Source organism: Eptatretus burgeri, chromosome 8 (assembly GCF_056783735.1).
Source record: "Eptatretus burgeri isolate ZD-2024b chromosome 8, Ebu_testis_v1, whole genome shotgun sequence".
Lineage (NCBI taxonomy): Eukaryota > Metazoa > Chordata > Myxini > Myxiniformes > Myxinidae > Eptatretus > Eptatretus burgeri.
In genome coordinates this window covers 81,634,940-81,656,758 of record NC_140968.1, presented here as the reverse complement: position 1 = coordinate 81,656,758, position 21,819 = coordinate 81,634,940, and the positions used below count along the sequence as shown (strand labels likewise).

At 44.0% G+C, this 21,819-nt stretch overlaps 1 protein-coding gene across 1 annotated transcript in view; it reads left to right on the top strand.

Annotated features, from left to right (window-relative positions):
- The window catches only part of LOC147022155 (protein TANC2-like), a 437,623-nt gene that overhangs the window by 338,622 nt on the left and 77,182 nt on the right, over positions 1-21,819 (top strand). The window contains exon 14 of the mRNA XM_085890484.1: positions 15,153-15,261. Coding sequence (XP_085746610.1) covers positions 15,153-15,261 — 109 coding nt within the window. The remainder of the gene's footprint in view (positions 1-15,152; positions 15,262-21,819) is intronic.

Sequence of the window (21,819 nt, the reverse complement as noted above, 5' to 3'; positions counted from 1 at the left end):
GTTGAGAAATGCGGTGCCATTTTTGTGATGTCACTGGTACCTCCCAGAGTGCCCCAGGAAGTGACGACACCTCCTGCAAGCTCAGTGGCTATGTTTGTTTTGTCTCAGTGGCCGTGTTCGTGTCTCGTGTATTCGGCTGTAGGTTCATTTGTGTGAGATGTGTTTGTGGCAGCTCCACTTCGAACCTTAGATCTGGTTTAAAAAAAAAAATTACAAGGCTCAGCAGGCCAACACGCCATCATTTTGTGACCAATTTTGCTCTGTGACCCATGTGAGATTGGAATTAAGACACCAGACCAATGTCTTCCTGTTTCGTCTAAAAGGGCTTTGTTGAGGTCTTTTTTGTGTCAAGTCTTAGCTTATATTTATACCTTTCCAGACATCACCGAAGACCCATCACTCCCCTGATGGATTTAATCAAAAGACAGTATGTTTCACTTCACAATCATATTGCATGTTTATCTGTGAATCTCAATGAGGATGGAAAATGAAGTGAAAGGCACGAAAAAAAGGAGCTTTTAAAAACATAGTGTTGTTGTTGTTGTTGTTGTTGTTGTTGTTGTCGTTGCTGCTGTCCTGGTGCCTGTGGTTGTTGTTTGTATGCTCTTTTCATGTGCAGAACTTTCATATATATTTTTCTCGTATTATTAACCTCTCCCATCGAAGATCAGAGGTTACTGTTTTCACCCCTTTCTGTTTGTTTGTTTGTTTGTTTGTTTGTGAACAGTATTACGGAAAAACTCCTCGACGGATTTCGACAAAACTTGGTGGGGGGTTAGGCATGGTCCAAGGATCATGCCATTAGATTTTGGACCCCCCCCCCCCCCCAAAAAAAAAAAATTTTTTTTTTTTGCATTTCTACATGTTTTAAGTGATTTCCAACCCCCCCTTCCCCCCCCAAAAAAAAAAATTGTTAGAGAAAAAAAAATTTTTGCAACTCTTTTTACAACAAAATTTCGATCTTTTTTTTTTGCATTTCTACATGTTTTAAGTGATTTCCAACCCCCCCCCCCTCGCCCCGCCCCCCCCCAAAAAATGTTGGAGAAAACAACTATAACTGTCAGCATTGTTGACATATTTATTTAATAAGATATAAGGTTCACTTGAGTGACCCAGCAGTATTGGCGGCGGAGGTTTTGCACTCTCCCAAGTGCTCCCCCTCTCGTTGCATATAGGATGGCCATTCGTCCGGTTTTATTGAGGACAGTCGGGTTTTCTGCTCCTCCGTCCTCTTTAATACGAAGCCGGTGACCTTTATGTCCCCTATTTTCCTCTTATGCCACCCACGCTATCGACCCACAATTCATGTTTTGATTGTTGGTTTTCATTGGTTAATATATTTCTCATTTAATAATCCTCCATTTGTATTGGTCCTGTGGATACCAACAAAGATCCTATTTGTCACATTTACTCATGACGTCTTTACGTTACGGTTACGACTGTTGCTTGACGCTGTTAAATGTTTGCTGATTCATGTGACGCTCGCTGAAAAATAGTCATCTTGCTGGAATTTCCAAGGCAAAGGATTTCATTCAGCTCAGAATGGTCGAAAGGACATGATTTATGTGCCAACACATGTACATTCACTTCCTGGAGAACAAACAACATTCGAATGATGCCAGGAAAGGATAGAATTATTTACATGAGTGGATCCGAAAATTGTGAGTCCACATTTCACTTATTGGTAATCTTTATAACTGTGGTTATTATTAATTAGCACTAAATTTAGTTTTTTTTTTTTAACTAAATGCAACTGTCCTCTCTTCTTGATGTCCCTCAGTAGCCACCCTCTATATATATATATATATATATATATATATATATATATATATATATATATATATATATATATATATATATATATATATATATATATATATATAATTTTGTGTGCTCCTTCCGTGTCCTTCTATAGCATTATTGCTGTCATAGAAAAATAAATGTGACTATTGGAACCTCCGCATTATGCTCTCATTACTGCTTCTTCTTCTTCTTCTTCTTTTTCTTCTTCTTCTTCTTCTTTTTCAGTTTCTTCTTCTTCTTCGATCCCAGGAAGAGGCCTTTCAAAACAGGAATACACACATGATTAAATGGACAATAATTTTGGTTCCAAGTGAATCGTTTATTAGCTTTTCAACAAACTCAGTCGAACATTTGCTTTCCAATTGTACCATCTATGTATTAATAGTCTAAGGGACCGGCTTTGTCCATGTTTGGCGACAGCATCCGTGCGTTTCTTTGATTGCAAACCCACCCTTGTGTGTTCGTCATTTTCAGAAGGTATTCTGATTTTTGAAAACTTCAGTTTAGGGGATGTTTTCCAGCAAAGAACATGCACTCCACTCCTTCAGAACAGCCATTTTGCTTTTGTGCAGATGAGACAACATATATACATTTCATGTATATATGTTGTCTTCATGCTCAATGGTGTTTGACCATATGGCTCAGTGATAAACAAGCACACCAAAAGAGCTGCAGATCCCGAGTTTGAATCTCACTGGCGTTAATTGTTTTTTTGTTTTTTTTAATATCCACTTTTTTCAACACCACGAGCAAGTGAGCTCAACATAGTTTCAAAGCAGAATAAATACTTTTTAAGTTCAGCTGTCACACACGAGTTCTTTGTGGTGGATGAGTTTTTTTCAATTTCTGTTTCACACCACGAGCAAGTGACCTTGACAACGTCTCTAAGCAGAAGCAAGTTATTATTGGACAGTGGCATCATGGTGAATTTCTGCAGTCTTTGGTGTTACAACACCTCCACTTCACTTTAACTTCAGTTTTGTCAAGATCTTGCACCCGTGATGTCACGGGTTTCCGCAAGTTTTTATTATTCTACGACAACAGGAAGCCTTTAGAATGAACCGTGACACACGGACGGATGTATGATCTCTTCTCCTTTTAGTAATAAATGATTGGTAGGCCAGTAACTTTAATTTGGCATCCAAATATGAACTTGACCACTTGTAGAATTTAAGAAAAGGCCAAACGAATGTCTGTCTTGTCTGATCTGTAGAAGCTGTTGTAAGGCATAATTTAGCCAATTTTTTTCTGAATTCATTGAAATACAGAGGCATGGTAGGCCATAAACCTTAACTGTACAACCGATTTTGAACTTTGACCCCCTGTATCAGCCCATAAAACGTCTTTAGTCCTTATTGTTTCCATGCATCCCTTTAGGGACTGTTGTAAAGCACCTTTGTGCCAACGTCCATGTCTATTGACTCAGATACAAGTGAATAGCATGGCAAAATGTATGACTTTTAGCGTTCATCACCTTTGACCCCATAAATCGAAATGGGAGCCCAAGTAGAAAAAATGAAAATGGTATTGGAGCAAGGTACCTCCACGCCAGATTTGAACATTGGCTCAGAAATGAATGAATGGTGTGTGATTGTAATTTTTGGAAATAAATAAACAAACAAATAAACAAGAAGACGTCATATTTTGCATGACACTTGCAAAATCCATAAAACAAATTTGACCTCAAAAATAATTGCTGGTTGAATTCAATGACCAAATATGCAACTTTTCTTCAAATTTCAAGTCAATTGGATGAAAATTGGCAATTATAGAAAGGCCTTTGTTGACCTTTTGGTCTATGTTGACCTAAAAGATAATTGGTGGTTGAATTCATTGATCTGATTTGAAAATCCTCTTCAAATTTCAAGTCAATCGGATGAAAATTGGCAATTATAGAAAGGCCTTTGTTGACCTTTTGGTCTATGTTGACCTAAAAGATAATTGGTGGTTGAATTCATTGATCTGATTTGAAAATCCTCTTCAAATTTCAAGTCAATCGGATGAAAATTGACAATTTTAGAAATTCGGCCTGTGTTGACCTTTTGCTCGATGTTGACCGCAAAAATAATTGGCTGTTTGAATTCAGTAACCTGAAATCTAAATCCTCTTCAAATCTCAAGTCAATTGGATGAAAATTGAGGATTTCAGAAATACCACTTTAATTGTTGACCTTTGGCTTATGTTGACCTTTTGGTCCATGTTGACCTCAAAAATAATTGGTAAGTTGAATTCAGTGACCTGAATTATAAATCCTCTTCAAATTTCAAGTCGATCGGATGAAAATTGAGGATTTTAGAGATCTCACCTAAGTTGTTGACCTTGGGCCTATGTTGACCTTTTGACCTCAAAACAACAGGCTTCTTCCTTCTGACAAACTCTACCATGTGGTGAAGTTTCGTGATGATCAGTTTGTAATTGTGACCTGTAGGCTATTAACAGACAGACAGACAGACAGACAGACAGACAGACAGACAGATAGGATAACAAAATTGACTGAGCAATATACTTGAAAATCTTCCATTTTGGAAGTAATAAGAAAAAAACATAGTAATAACAACACATGTCTCCTCCAAGAATACCTAAACAGATATTTTCAAAACGATAAGGGCTACAGGTGGAACAGCTTCAGAGAAAACACAAAGTTACAAAACAGTTTTCAGAGAAAGTCCCAAATCTGGAAGAGTGGCATTCACCCTTGAAGGTTCATCATTCACGAAAAAAAAAAGCACGATGAAGCCCGATTGGAGGGTTAAACTGAAGTCAGAACGATGAGTCCTGACAAACTCGTTGCAATTTTCAGGACTCCGATGTCACTGATGATGCAAACTTGTGATTTCACTCCAAAAAACAATTCCTTGTGAAACTCCAAAAATCCAGTCACTTCTGACCTCCTCTCTCTCTCTCTCTCTTTCTCTTTCTCTTTCTCTTTCTCTTTCTCTTTCTCTTTCTCTTCGTCTCTCTCCGTCTCTCTCCGTCTCTCTCCGTCTCCCTCCGTCTCCCTCCGTCTCCGTCCCTCTCCGTCCCTCTCCGTCCCTCTCCGTCCCTCTCCGTCTCTCTCTCTCTCTCTCTCTCTCTCTCTCTCTCTCTCTCTCTCTCTCTCTCTCTCTCTCTCTCTCTCTCTCTCTCTCTCTCTCTCTCTCTCTCTCTCTCTCTCTCTCTCTCTCTCTCTCTCTCTCTCTCTCTCTCTCTCTCTCTCTCTCTCTCTCTCTCTCTCTCTCTCTCTCTCTCTCTCTCTCTCTGTCTCTCTGTCTCTCTGTCTCTCTGTCTCTCTGTCTCTCTGTCTCTCTGTCTCTCTGTCTCTCTGTCTCTCTGTCTCTCTGTCTCTCTGTCTCTCCTTATGCAATATCCTTCCTGGTTCTGTTTAATCCCACTCTTCCTTCCATGGCTTTAAATTGGCAGTGGAAGACAACCTCAGGTCATCCTCCATCACTCAAATCCGATGTACCATCTCTGTGTTACAGAGCGTTGGTTCTGCCGAAACAGTTTCTAGGCCAGGGTCATGCTGGATAGATGGCATTACAGTAGGAATTTGGAATTTGGCCATTGTGCCGGCGATTGGAGTTCACCTACTCTTCGTGAAGGACACCGTGGGATCTTTAACATCCATCAACTGATGTCAGCAGATGGGACACCCTGTTTAGCAAATATCTGAATGATGGTACAAACATTGATGAATCACCTTGCCTGTGAAACACCGGGATGACAGTTTATAGCTGGGTCAGGATTCAAACCAAAGCAAGACAGCTAAGAAGCAGGTGTGCATACCTCTAGCCTATCCTGCCGGCCACCTCCATCATATTTTCTCTCATCATTAATCCCTTCCCAACTACATCCTCCCCTTCCAAAACCATTCCTTTCCCCACCAACTTGTACATTGCTATGTTGTCGTCCTATTTCTCTCTCTCTCTCTCTCCTCATATTTGTTCATCTCCTTGGAGTGTCCATGTGTTGTCCCACTGCCCCCACTCTCATCCTGTTTCCTTCTCTCCTCTGTACTGCCAGATAGATGGGATACACATTATTGCTATTCGATTATCGATACCATTACCAATTATTTTTAATCAGTATTGAGTTACCCATGCACACATAAGCTGCATACCATCCACACAAGCCAATGTCAAATGTATTTCACTACCTATATCCAAATACCATTTAAACCTATTCAGCCCCTCTGCTGCCACTACCTTTCCGGGGAGACCATTCCATGCATTGACCACTCTCTGACTGATGGACCCCTGCCTTAAAACTGTCCTAACTCTCATCTTCTTTACCCTCAAGCTATGGCCCCTCGTCCTAACACTGTCCACTCTGCTGAAAAACTGCACTGCGTCTCTCTTGTCCACACCTTTCATTATCTTAAACATCTCAATGAGATCCCCTCATGATCGTCTTGTTTCCAATCTAAAAAGTCCTCTCTCCTTCAACTGCTCCTCATAGCTTACTTAGCCTAGCCAACCCTGGAATCAATCGAGTTACTCGACGCTGTACCCACTCCATTGCAGCCAGGGCCGGATTAAGGTCTTCGTAGGCCAAGGCGCTTGAGATTTCGTAGGCCAAATTCAAGAGTGACCAAAACGACGATTTTGAACATGAAATTTAATCGGAACAGACTGCGGTAAATGGCGATTTGTCCGACTTTCAAATATACAAGTGCCTATAAAATCCAATTCGGCTTCGAAATTGAGAAACGAACGATACAGAAAACAAATTCGGAGGAATGTTTGTATATTCAATTTCCACCCTGCTGAAACACCTTCTTTCGTGCCTTTTGGTTGGCAAACGACGCGATCACTTCGGAGAAATCGATTTGCATCATCAGCTCGGATTCAACACAGAGCAGAGCGAGCGTGGACACGCGCACCTGACCCACGGTCGACAGAAGACAATTTTTCACGCGCTTTAGTGTGTTGAAGGAGCGTTCACCCTCGCAGCTCGTAGCAAACATCGAACAATGTATTCGGAGGGCAACAAAAATATTGGGGAATGTCTGTGTCAAATTGTTGAGAATAATGTACTTGAGCATGTCCGATGCATCGATGAACTTGGAGTATTTCGAGCAAAGTTCTATTTCCTGAGCTATGTCCATTTCAACGTCAGCAGGATACGCTGAAACCAATTTCTCTGCTCTGCGAGAGAGTGTATCATGGTCGAGGCTGTTGGCCGTGGGGATGAATCCAAACAGATCCGTGATTTTCTGATAGCTCTCTCTCTTCTCCTATGGATTTCTGTCAGAAGGCGATCGAGTATGGAGAAGTACGTCTCAACTCTGAACTTCTCCCTGCCAGATTTTGGGGTTTCTTCTTCCTTGTCATTTTCATCGAAGACCTTCTTTCGCCTCTTGATCCGACGATTATCATCAGCGTAAATGATGGATGGACTCAACCATCTTTTTGGCGCGGTCCTGAAATGCATCAAATCTTTCATCATTTCAAAGCGACTCTATGTATCCATAGAGGGCATCATAATGCTGCTTCACTGCTCCGACATCTATTCCAGGTTGTTGGAGACATCTGTTTACTCGATCAATGTTGCCAAGTAGATCAGACCAGACAGCGCACATGATTGCTGTTTCGGTCAGTTCCATCTTCTCAGCCAATGCTTTGGCTTCCAGTCTCACTGACGGAGTGTCTTTAGGGCGCTCGGCTATCTTCATTAGCGCCTTCTTTATGTCCTTGTACCTTGCGGAAAACGCTTTACAAGCGTCCGCGCGAGCTGACCACCTCGTATCAGACTCGGACAAACATTTGAGTTTGATGGCACGTTCATTGAGTGACTTATTTAAAATGGCTCATCATTGGGGAGATGCTGACATAAAGTTATACACGGCTTGAATAAGTCCAAAGTAATTAACGGCTTCCAAGCCACTCTCTGCGGCAGCGACTCCTACCAGATTCAAACTGTGCGCAGCACATGGTACCCACTGAACAAATGGAATAATTTTACAGTCTCTTGCTTGTACGCCTGAATAGACACCGGACATGTTGCTTGCATTGTCGTATGACTGCCCTCGACAATCCATGAGATCAATCCCATTGGCTTCCAGTACCTCTTGCAATTTTCCAAACAGATATTCACCATCGTGATGCTCAATGATGACATACTGTAGAAACCTTTCGACGGCGCTACCATCTTGCATCACATATCGAAATATTACCGTCAACTGATCGATATGCGAAACGGCTGGTGTCGAATCGATGGAAACACCATAATATTTAGCATTTTTTTATTTCTCGCACGATGTTAAATTTCATTTTTTCGGCCAGTAGTAGGATAAACTCGTCACATATTGTTGATGACAGGTACGATACACTTCCCTTTCCCTTGTTCCCATACATTTCAAGGTGCTCGGCCAGAAATGGATCGAATTTTGAGACTAGTTCAAGACAACCAAGATAGTTTCCATTGTTAGCACAGCTGCTCAGTCGTGCCCCGGAACAGAAGCCCTCTTTCGGCTTGGAACGATATTACAGCGACAATTCGCTTCAGGACATTAGTCCAGTAAGCTTCCTCGTTGAGGTACCGCTGTTAAAATGATGTGTGAATCCTGTCTGTCACCTTCATTTCGAACGACTTTTTGATTGCAAGAATATGGGCAGTCCCACGCTCGTGCGACGCTAGACGGGCAGAGGCATTCTTCCAAACATTGAATCTGATTCGAAAATTACTGTGATGGCTTTCGTGATCATCGCCGTCGGGACATAGGAGTTTGCACACGTAGCAGTAAAGTTTACCGTTTGATGGATAAAACAGCATCCAGTCCCTGTTCACCGTTTCCCCGTTTGTGAGTTTCCGCTGAAAGTGTTCGCGCCGAAAATACCATATTTTATCTGGATACACTCGGGCCGTATACGAAAAATCTGCATTCCCATCTTGGCAGGGAGGATTCTGGATGAAATTATCCACGAGTTCTGCGGAAAGAGTCCATTCAGCAGGATCAGGATTGAAACTACGAGCCGCAGCACTGGCTGCAGTTGTTTCAATGCCTCTCTCGTTGCTTGATGCGACGGTATTGGTATCATCAGCTTTCGAAATGTGATGCAGTGCGAGATTACTTGATCCCTCGACATTGACATCAGAAGACTCTGCACGCGCACATTCCGTTTGCTCATCTCGACTCTGGTGAGTTGAAAAAAAATTCAAGATGGATCCAGACAGTCTTTTTGTTTCTGTTTCACACCTATTCTTTTTGTCGCGTTTGCAAGTTCCACTTTCGTGGTGCCGAATATATCCGTCGGCGAAAGTCAAGAATAAAAAACGACAAATAAGAGCAAAAAGAAGAACTGCAAGTGTCAGGATGCTCGATAACTCACAGGAAAGTAAGAGGGTCCCAGTATGTTCATACTCAGCGCGAACGTTACCCCACCCATCAGCCAGACGATAGCGGTGATGCCTGTGATTGGCTGATTGTGATGTGATCATATGGTTCCCACACTCGCTGTCGACGATCACTGTGTCTGGTAGCATGCCAGCCGCCTTCACTCATGGTGTGTACAGCCTTCCTGCACATGTCGAGTCACATAATTAAGACGGAAAAAAATGTCGTCAGAAATTTTCGTAGGCCAAGGCCCGGGCCTCACCGGCCTAGTGGTTAATCCGGCACTGATTGCAGCTATCCCCCTCCACAGATGTGGTGACCAAAACTGCACACAATATTCTAGATGAGGCCTCATTAAGTTCCTATACAGTGCCAAAACTACCTCCTTTGATTTATAATTTATCCCCCTACAAATATATCCCAAAACCCTGTTTACTTTACCTATCGCTGCCTGCCACTGTGCTGTCTGCTTACCCCCGATATCAATAACCACCCCCAGATCCTTCAACATCATATAATCCCTATTTTCATTATTCCTACCCATCCCAAGCACCTTAATTTCTTTATGTAAACTGCATCTGCCAATCTTTTGATCAATCTCTTAAAGTATCTAGACTTTCCTGAATCTGATCACCCCACTGTTGTACTGTTGTTGACCTTACCTCCAAGCTTTGTGTCATAAACAAATTAAAAAACAGACTCTTAACCCCACTGTCCGAATCATTGATGTAAATTATGAATAACTAGCTGAAGTACCTGGCATTGCCCAGGGAAATTCAACGTAATATGTATTGAAATATTTGTATGAATTGCAAAATGTGCTTTGACTTGTATCAAAATTCTTCACCTTCTAAGGATGCCCAATATGCTGCCTTGGAGGCTGCTTGTCTTGCATGATGATCCTCAACCCAAGCCTGTGCCTGCTCTGTAGTCTCAGCTGACCTTGAGGCTGCTTGGCTTGTGTGTTGATCCTCAACCCAAGCCTACGTCTGCTCTGTAGTCTCAGCTGACCTGGAAGCTGCTTGGCTTGTACGTTGATCCTCAACCCAAGCCTGTGTCGGCTCTGTAGTCTCAGCTGAACTGGAGGCGGCTTGGCTTGTGTGTTGATCCTCAACCCAAGCCTGCGTCTGCTCTGTAGTCTCAGCTGACCTGGAGGCTGCTTGGCTTGTACGTTGATCATCAAGCCGAACCTGTGTCTACTCTTGAGTCTCAAGTGACTTGTAGGCTGCCAATCTCTTTGCTTCTGATTTGTTTCTGCCCATCAGGTGTCTTTTTGGTGGCATTTGGCAGTATTTATAATGCAAGTAAGGCCTAAGTCACATTTGCCACGGCGGCCGTGGGGTCTCCAAATTCTACGGCCACTAGCAATTATACGGCGGCCGCAGTATTTCCACGGTCACACAATGTAGCAGTCACATATGTTTTTATTTTTCGGGGAGCCGCACGGCGTATTTAGTAATTGTGGAGACCGAAAACGTGGGGTTGCCGTACGGTCTTTGATTTGTTGTCGCACAGTGATCTTAAGGGGGCCCTGCGGCGGCCATAGAATTTTCAAGGCAGATGCAAGGTAGCCTCATGGTGCCCGCAAGGTGACCACAGGGGGGCCCTAAGGCGGACGTGCGGCCAGACGGACGCTAACGAGTGGGTTCTTTTTTTTTTTTTACCAGTTTTTTTTTCGGCTTGTCAAATTGCTACGGCGAACGTAGAAATGAAAAAAGTTATAACTCTGCATTATAATTCCACGGCGACCCCTACGGCCTGTAAAAGATAGCCAAACGGCGTAAGGCCACCCTGAGGCCACCGCAGAAACTCTGCGGCCGCCGCACGTTTCTGTCAATTCAGAGGGCGTACGGCCGCCGTATCCTCGCCGTAGAGCAAATGTGACTTAGGCCTAAGGTAGGTTAAGATATTTCTGAACATAAGTGTTCCCTTGGAAGTTACAGAAGTTCTCTGGTGGGCATCTTACCATGCAGATCTTTGTGACGCAGTGGATTAAAGTTTAAAAAGCAACAGACGGATCGTACAGATACAGGGAGGATTAAAGGTAGGGGAGAAACGTCCCAAGGGAACACACAGTTTCCGTTATTAGCTTGCACACATAATACGAACTCAACTTATGATCTTCACAATAGGCCTAAATATTACTCGATCGTAGTAGTGTAAGTAACATACTCGCTCGAGGCCTCAAGCCAGAAGTGTTATAATAAACCTATGTAAAGCAATCTTTTTAATAACAGGCACACATGTAAACACTCGAGTAATTAAATTTGTGCTGTTGACAACAACTCTTAATATTCAACCTCAACATACAATCTTCACAATACATATTACTCGGTTGCTCCCTGCAGACAACTCAGACAACAACAAAAAATGGAGGCAAAACAAGACCCGATCGAGGGCTGAAGGCCAATTATCTGGTTTTCATTTCATTTTTAATCCAAACATACACATCTAACCCTCGACCTTCCTTTGAATGAAAGAAGAGGCCATGCAAAGTTTGGTTGCACTGGTTCCTGCAGGGTGCGAATGCATAAACGAACAAACAAACAAACAATCTTTCTTCTTTATATATTACACCATGGTCCCAGTACTAATCCCTGGGGTACCCCACTACTTAATCCTTCCAGTATGACATCCTCCCACTCACAACTCTTTGCTTCCTATCACTAAGCCAGTTTCCAATCCAGTTAGCCACCTGACCAGCCACTCCACAAGCCCTCACCTTGGCTAACAACCTCTAATGTGAAACCTCAAAAGCCTTCCTAAAGTCTAAATATACTACACCCATGGCACTTCCCTCATCCACCCAATCAGACACGAATTCATAGAACTCAAATAAATATTGTCGCAATACTGGCGGTTAAGGTTAAACCCCCAAACCCAAATTGTGGTGACGGGTGGTGAACACCGCCAGCACGGATAGCCAAGCGGTTTTCCTTAGGAGGTGAACATGTTGATTCTTGGAGATTATAACTTGCGTGGGAGGGGCAGGGCGCAATGGTGGAGTGATGGAGGCACAGATGGATGCACAGGGGGGGGGGGATTATACTCGAACCTCACGACAAATACACAGATACATCAACTTAAAATAAATGCGAGATTTAATGAAAATAGACAAATATTTACAAGGGATCATAATTCAGAATGTAATAATAATAATAACCTGAAGTGAATAAAACCGAAAGTGGAGGCATCTCTAAACACAGACTTAAATGCGGACAAGGGGAAAACGAAACAAAAGAAAATCCTTCCTTTATTCTGGCACTCAGCTTGGTCCAGAGATTGTCTTTGTGGAACTTGGAATCGAGGCACTTCGTCATGCATGTTTAGACGTGTGCAAAATGGTGCCGAGCCACTCTCTCGCAGCGGGAACATTCATCAGGAAATTAATGAGCGATATTCAACACCAAGGCTCAGAGACCCCGTGCAGATTTTTCTCACGAGCGAATATCCCGACCGTTCCTCTCATGCACCCGGTCTGTTCACAACGATGGCCCACACGATGAGACGATTTCTGAGGCCCCGTGATCAGGCCACGAGGCACGCTCTCCTTCCCTCCTCAGAAACGTAAATGCTTCACGGCTCAGCCAAACAGTCAATGGCTAGCATCTTGCTCAGTACGCGAGCCAATTCAGCTCAGCACGAATACGAGAATCATGCAGTCCTCTTCATGCATCGAAGGAAAGCCAGTCGTAAAGCCCTGTTCTTACAGGCCATCATCTCCGAGCTACGTTCTCTTTTGACCGCGTGCGTCCCTCACTCCACACCTGTGCATTCCTCCTGATCTCTCTTTGACATCACACCGAGCTACCGTCCACCTCTGTGGCATGGCTTTCTCGCACCAAACCCGATAAGACGGAGCCTCTCTGTCTGTTTGGCACACCTGGCTCGCTTGTTGTTATCGTTGTGGTTATTGTAAAAATGCACTTCTTTCATGGTTTGTAAGACAAAAACAAAGGGAAAAGTCACAGGGGAGCAATTGGAAATTACATACTGGGGGAACTTATCCTTAATCCCTATCTAATTAACACCACACCACCCCCTCCCCTCTCCCCCACCCCCCCTCCCCAATGTGGTGACACGGAACACTTTAGCTCACAGTTTTCCTTCTTTATTGCATCGAGATGTCTCCGACACGTCCACGGACCAAACAACTCTATTCAATTCTAACTTTCCCATTAAATTCCTCCATATACCTCCACAGCCGTAACAATATGTTAAACATGATCTCCCCTTGGTAAATCAATTTTGACGACCTTTAATTAGTTTGAAATTATTCAAATGTTTCCCCATCTGTTTCTTAATTGTCTCCAACAACTTCCACACCACTGAAATCAAGCCAACAGGTCTATAGTTCCCCAATTATTCTCTGGAACCTTTCTAAAATAGCATTGTTACATTTTCCACTGTCCAATCCTCCATCCATCCACCATCGAAATCTTGGAAATGAAAAAAAAAATCAATCACCAATTCTGTGTTACTCCTCAGTGGGCCCACATTCCTCTTAACCTTTTCCTTACCCCTAACGTTCTTAAATAATGTCTTGCTGTTATATTTAATATTCATGGCTTTGTCCTTTTCATATTCCCTTTTGGCCTGCGAGTCATTTTCTTAGCTATTCTGTTTCTTCCTGCACTGAGAGATGAACTCCAGTCCTGTTATTTTGTTCTGTACTTTAAAATAAATGCCTTGTGCTTATCCTTGGTTACGCTGGATATAACAACCGTACTGATCTCTTTCTCCCTCTTCCTTTACACCTCGCTGTGGAATATGCTTATTATGCACTGTACGTATTTGCTCCTTGAAGTTTGCCCTTTTCTCCTATGCAGACTGCCCACTCATTACCTTTATCAAATCTAAAGCTCCCATCTCACTTCTGATACCCTCAAAGTTTGCCCTGCTAAAATTCAATAACCATGCACCACGACCCCGAACTTCACATCTCAACAGTAGAGTTGCGCTTACGACGTTGTGGTGACTTGTCCCCAGATGCTCTCCAACTTCCCCCTCCTCCACCATATTGGGATCGTTTCTCAAAAAGAGGTCCGACACTGCACTCCCCCTCGTGGGATTTTGTAAAACTGGGTTAAAAATCAATCCTGGACTGAATCTTGGAAATCCTCATCTGCTCTGCCTTTTCCCTGTTCATGGACCCGATCTATCCCAGGCAAGTTAAAATCCCCCATAAACCGTACTCTTCCCTTATCACATGCCTTTTTGAATTCGACGCATATCTATCTTTCCTGCTCTTCCCTCACACCAGGAGCCCAATTAAAGAATCCTACCAATGTCTTACTATTCCTCCAATCTCTATAATCTCTATCCACACATAATCCTCTCCATCACTTCCCTCCTTGATGTCATGCCTTTCTCTCCACCACAATACTGTCTTCCACCCAGGTTGCACACCTCCTCCTCTCTTCTCCAAATTACATAAAAGTCATGGATCACAAATGAAGAATTGAAATTTTACAGATTCATAATTATTTTACATCATGAAGTTGTTTATTTTTTTTTGTCTCACAACATCAAACCTGTAAAGCACTGCATTGGTGCCAATAATAATGATATATTTTCTCATACAAGCAACTTAAACACAGGAGGAGACCATTAGGCTTTGAAACCATCAAAGCCTGCACTCTGATTGCAAAGCTATGGTTTTGTGTCCATGATCTATTCTTTATTACTGTTGAGAATCAAGCAAGGAAGCAGCACGGCCAGGGTTTGAGCCACCGAGCTCTCAGACTCAGGGCAGGTGCTCCAACCATCACACCACCGAATCTGGCCTTATTAACTGTGTTTCTATGAAATAGCATTAAAAATGACAAAATACCTCCATTTGAACACACTTTGCATCAATAGATTTTCCAAAGCTGAGAAATTACAATGCCGTATCTAAGCGTGTAGTTTGTCACCTATCATGAAGGCGAACAGCTCTTAGGTTATAATTAAATTCTACTTCTACAGGCTTGGCCTTTTTGTTGATGCTTCCAAAAGTCTAATGGAATAGCTCATGTCTTGTGTGCTAATGTAGAATGGGACACGCACTCCTGGCATCTGCTCTGTCACGGCGTGAGGGAGCCCTGAACCGACAGCAGGTTATGGAGTTGGGACACCATATCCTGAAAGCACACATCTACAAGGTATGATATACAGAGTGAGTCACTGTTATTTTCACCTCTTGTCACCCTACATCATCACATGGGCCTGTTTGACATTTTCTATCTGAACACTTGGTTCATGATGCTGAGATCCCATGTTTAAATCGTTTCTACTGTATTGATTTGTTGATTTTCACCTGCGGTTTATTTATATATTCGCGGGGTATGCTTACACATTGTAAGCAATAATGAACCGTGCTTCCCCATTGTCTCGGGTCACTCACCTGTATTTGATTTTTTTTTTAATGTGTATTTATTTATTTATTTATATTTTCATTTATGGACACTTTCAAAAGGTTGTGATTTTTCTTGGTGTATCGGCTTTGATATCCATTGGCACGCAAAATTACCGTGCTTCCCCATTGTCTCAGTTGCTCACCTGCATTTTTTTCATTTTCTTTTTCATTTATTTATATTTTCATTTGCGGATGTTTTACGACGGTTCTGTGATTTTTTTTGATTTTTTTTTTCCTGGTGTATCGCTTTGATGTCCATCGGCACGCAAAATTTCAGCTTTCTACGTCACCTGGAAGGTACCGATCTTTAATGGTTAGCGTGGTGGGATTGGGATCCCGGGATCCTGGGATCCTGAGTTCAAATCCCACTCGGCTGTTGAATTAATACCAGGTGGGGTTTACTCTGCCTGTCATCCTTCCGAGGTCGGCAAAATGAGTGCCAGCATGCTGGTAATACTGTGTCGGAGTGGCGACCCGTCCAGGATTGTGCCCAATAGCCAAGGAGACTGCTTCGGCAGCACCAATGCTCTGCATGGAGTATGGTCCCAATGGATGGATGGATGGTCAGTCAGTGAGTCAGTGGTTAGAATGAGTTTTACATATTAGATATGCAAGCTTCTGTATGTGCCACGTCAATATTGGGGGACAAAAATAAATACTCCCACAGTACTTCCCCTCAAAATATTCAGCAACCATCGCCACCATTACCTGACACCCAATGATGTTCACATCAGTTCATTGTTTACTTTAAAAACACATCTGCCCAGGTATTGCCGACATAATCTGCTGAAACTCAAATTACCACTGAGGTCGGTGTTGCTAAAGCTTGCAGCTGCCTTTAGGAATTTCGACAGATATACCTTTTGTGGGTGGTTATGAAATTCTCGATGGCAGCAACCATTTTGCAGTGTTCTAATGTTAAACCAACACAGTATAATTGACTTAACCAGAATGGGGACACATTCAGTTGAAAACATGAATGGAATTTTGCCCGATTCACAAGGAAACACACAAGGAAATCAGACACAGGTGGAGGCCATTCAGCCCATCATGCCTGCATGACATCAATACCACACGAATTTATCAACACAAGATCCAAAGAAAATGCAAACTTTATTTATTTCGTGTTTTTGTGGGTTTTTATTTATCTATTTATTTTAAGTTTTTGTATTTTTTTAATTTTTTTTTTTTTTATAATTTGCATTTTGTATTTTTTTGTAAAGAAAAAAAATCTTCTCAAGGGAGGGGGCATGGGTTTGGTTGAAAACACACAACAGCAACCACACAACACCACTTGACGAGACCCCCACCAACATCAGTCCGTTCACATGCACACAATCACCCATCAATGCTCAAGCTACCTAAAAGTCTTGCCAAAATCCCTATACCCCTCTATCTCTATAACTTCCAGGTACCAATATAATTCCAATATAAACTTATCTTCTGTTTCTGCTGCTACGATGTTTCCAAGAAGACCATTCCATGCATTAACTACTGAGTAAAAGTCCCCTACCTTACTACCGTCTTAACTCTCCTCTTCTTTAATCTCAGGCCATGGCCCCAAGTCCTATCACTGTCTACTCTATTGAATAATTCGTCTTCACTTATTTTATCAATACTTTTCATTATCTCAAACATCTCAATCACATCTCCTCGTAACCACCTCCTTTCGAGTGAATAAAGCCCTGTCTCCTTCAACTGCTCCTCATAGCTAAGTCTAGCTAGGCCTGGAATTAATGGAGTATCCCTGCACCGAACTGTCTCTACGGCAGCTATGTCCTTGCGGAACTATGGTGACCAGAACTGCACACAATATTCTAGATGTGGCCCTCACTAAATTCCTGTACAATGTTAACACCTCCTCTTTTAATTTATAATTGATCCCCCTCCGAATACAACCTAAAACCCTATTTGCTTTACCTATAGCTGCCTGGTACTGCGCTGCCTGCTTACCTTCCGTATCTATTACCACCCACAGATCCTTCTCCTGTGTGACACGCTCCAAAATTACCCCTTACATCCTGTAATCTCTATTTTCATTGTTCTTTCCCATCCCCAACACCTTACATTTACTCAGGTTAAATTCCATCTGCCAATAATTTGCTCAATCTATGCAAGTATCAACACTTTCCTGAATCTGATCACCACCCCCTCTGCTATCCACCTCACCTCCAAGCTTTGTGTCATCTGCAAATTTGGAAAGTTTACTCTTTACCCCATTATCCAAATCGTTGATGTAAATAATGAATAGTAGTGGTTCGACTACTGATCCCTGAGGTACCGCGCTACTTGCATCCTCCCACTCACAGCCACTCTTTGCTTCCTACCACGAAGCCAGTTTGCAATCCAATTAGCTTCCTGAGCAGCCACTCCACAAACCCTCACGCTGGATAACAACCTCCGATGTGGTACCTTATCAAATGCCTTCTTAAAGTCGAGATATACTATGTCCACTGCCTTTCCCTCATCCACCCAATTAGACACTGCTTCATAAAACTCTAAAAGATTTGTTAAACAGGAACTACCTTTGGTAAACCAATGCTGACTCCCTTTAATTAATTTGTATTTATTTAAATGGTTCCTCATCTGTTCCCTAATTAATGTCTCCAACACCTTCCCCTCCAGCATTCAGGAATTTGATGAAAGATGGCTTCATTTTTTTTTTTTACTTAGGGGGCATTATAAAACATAATGTCATATGAGTTCCTTGTGCAGGAGGAGGCCATTAAGCTCATCAAAGCCTGTACAATGGTTACCAACCTGTGGTTGTCTCTCTGTGCTCTATCCTTTTTAAATGCTGAGCACCAAGGAAGCAGCACCTACCATTTTTAGCTCACCTGGAACGTAGTTCCGGGGAGCTTATGCGATCGATCAGTGTCTGTAGGTGAGTCAGTCAGTCAGTAAGTCAGTCCATAAACACGCCAGTCATTATTACTTAAACCAAACACACGATTTTGGTGAAACTTGACCAAAAGCTTCATATCTGATGCTTAGGCCTAGGTCACATTTGCCACGGCAGCCGTGGGGTCTCCCAAATCTACGGCCACTAGCAATTATATGGCGGCCACAGTATTTCCACGGTCACACAATGTAGCAGTCACATATGTTTTTCTTTTTCGGGGAGCCGCACGGCGTATTTATAAATTGTGGAGACCGGAAACGTGGGGGTGCCGTACGGTCTTTGATTTGATGTCGCCTGGTGACCTTAGGGCGTTCCTGCGACAGCCATAGAATTTTCAAGGCAGACGCAAGGCGACCGCAGGGGGGGGCCTAAGGCGAACGTGCGGCCAGACGGACGGTAACGAATGGGTTAATTTTTTTTTGGTAACCAGTTTTTTTTTTTTTTCGGCTTGTCGAATTGCTACGGCGAACATAGAAATGAAAAAAGTTATAACTCCGCGTTATAATTCCACGGCGACCTTACGGCCTGTGTCGCAGTGGTGCTGAGGTGTCGTCCACCAGACGGCGGTCGGTTTGGGTTAACCTGAGGCGGTCCCTTCGGGTGGGTGCCTGGAATGTCCTATCCCTAAGAGTGGATGATCACCTGTCTCTGTTATCATCTGAGCTCAAGCGTTTGTACATCGGGATTGCAGCTCTCTCTGAGGTTCGGAGACCGGATTGCGGCGAGATAATGGTGGGTGGTTTCACCTACTATTGGTCTGGTCGCTCTGATGGTTACCATACCCAAGGAGTTGCTGTAGCTGTGTCCAATAAGCTGACCCCAATGATAATTGAGGTAACACCGGTCAACGAGCGTATTATGAGATTAAGGATTCGTCACTCCTTAGGTGTTATTTCCCTGGTCTCTGTTTATGCTCTGACTGAGGCGAGTGATCTCACCGTGAAGGATGCATTCTACGCCACACTCGAGTCTGTGGTTGATCAGTGCCCCAGATGAGATACACTTCTAGTCTTGGGGGATTTCAATGCATCGACTGGAACTGATAGGGATGGTTATGAGGTGTGTGTTGGTCCCCATGGGTCAAGAACTATGAACCAGAATAGCACTAAGTTCCTTGACTTTGCAAGAAGTCATGGACTTAGGATGGCTGGTTCATGGTTTCAGCACCCACAAACTCATCGCTGGACTTGGTATTCCAACGCTGGTGGTGCGGCAAAGGAGATTGACCATGTCCTCATTGACGGTCGCTGGAGGATGATCCAGAACTGCAGGGTCTACCGGAGTGCTCAGTTCCTCAATACTGACCACAGGCTTGTTGTAGCAACTCTAAAGCTGCACCTTAAATCCTGGAGAATGGTACCATCCCAGCCTAGGCTGGATGTAAGCAAGCTCAGGGAAGAGAGAGTAGCTGAGGAGTTTGCGAACAGGCTGAGTGGACACTTGGGGGTTCTGGGTGCTTTGGGGGGGGTCCTGAAGAGTTGTGGAGCGCCTTCAAGACCACCGTCCTTGATGTTGCCGGTAGATGTCTTGGAACTCACCGCAGGGCAAAGAAGAATTTTGTCTCTCAAGGGACACTGGATACCATTGACTAGAGTCGCAGGGCCAGGCTGAATGGCAGAGCTGAGCTGTTCAGGGAGCTGAGGCGTAAAACTGTACGTGCACTGAGGGTGGACAAGGAGGCTTATGTGCGAGGAATCTGTGAGGGGGTAGAGCATCACCTGTGGACAGGTGATTCTCGCCCCGCTTACAGGGGAATTCGCGCATTGCGTTCATCCAAGCCCATCCCTCAGAGCACTGCAGTTAGAGCAGAGAGTGGTAGGCTCTTGAGAGAGGAGTCTGAAGTGAAGGCCCACTGGGCCGGTTACTTTGAGCGGTTGTACTGGGCTGATCCCCCAGTTGTCGAGTTGGACGTCAAGGGTGTTACAATCCCTGTTGCTGACCCTCGAATCAACTGTGGTCCACCTTCGCTTGTGGAAACACGGGCTGCGGTGAACCAGTTGAAACGGGGCAAAGCTCCAGGGATCTGTAGCATCCATGCCGAACTTCTCAAGGCTGGTGGAAATGCTGCACTCGTGTCGTTGCATGCAGTTTTGTGCTCTGCCCAGAACACAGGCATCATCCCAACTGACTGGAAGAGGGGCCTTGTTGTCCCTCTCTGGAAAGGGAAGGGTGATCGCCAAGACTGCAACAACTACCGAGGGGTGACGCTGCTCTCAGTGCCGGGCAAGGTCTTTGCTCGGATAATTCTTGATAGGGTTCGCCACCATCTGCTTGAGCACCAGCGTCCAGAGCAGTCAGGCTTTACACCAAAGAGGTCAACGATTGACCGTATCCTTGCACTTCGTGTCCTCACCGAACGCAGACGAGAGTTTCGGCAGGGGCTGCTTGCAGCCTATGTTGATCTCTGTAAAGCGTTCGATTTAGTGAATCGGGATGTCCTCTGGAGGATTCTTGGTCTTCGTGGGGTGCCATCAAAACTGATCAATCTGATGTCTGAACTCTACTCTGGTACTGAGAGTGCTGTGAAGTGTGGTGGTACCATCTCTGACTTATTTCCAGTTGTTACTGGAGTTCGTCAGGGATGTGTACTTGCCCCCACACTTTTCAGCACTTGTATGGACTGGATTTTAGGGAGGATGTCAGAGAGATCAAGTTGCGGTGCATCGTTTGGTAATGTCAAGATCTCGGACCTTGATTTTGCAGATGATGCAGTCATCTTTGCGGAGACTTTAGACATCCTCTTGAGGGCCCACGAGGTGCTGAATGAGGAGTCGGAGCCGTTGGGATTACGGGTTTCTTGGGTCAAAACTAAGATCCAGGCTTTCGGTGACATCTTGGATGCTGCTGTCCTGTCTGTGTCTGTTTGTGGTGAGGATGTTAAGGTCGTGGAGAGATTCACTTACCTTGGCAGTGATATTCATGTCTCTGCTGGCTGCGAGTCAGAGGTCAATAGACGTCTGGGTCGGGCCTGGGGAGTCATGGATTCACTGGATCATGGGGTGTGGCGCTGCCGGTACCTGTGTGGGAGGACGAAAGTCCGAGTCTTCAGGTCCTTGGTACTTCCAGTCTTGCTCTATGGGTGTGAGACTTGGACTCTGACCAAGGATCTGAGACGAAGACTTAATTCCTTTGGTACCAGGTCTCTTCGGAGAATCCTTGGCTATCGCTGGTCAGATTTTGTGTCCGACGAGCGGTTGCTGAGAGAGACTCGGATGAGATTTGTTACCTGCATAGTCCGTGAGCGTCAGTTGCGGCTGTATGGACATGTGGCTCGTTTTCCTGACGCTGATCCTGCTCACCAGATTCTCTCAGCGAGGGAGTCTCATGAGTGGAGGAGGCCAGTGGGCCGACCACGTGCCTCATGGTTGCAACAGGTTGACCATCATCTCAAGGAGATGGGGA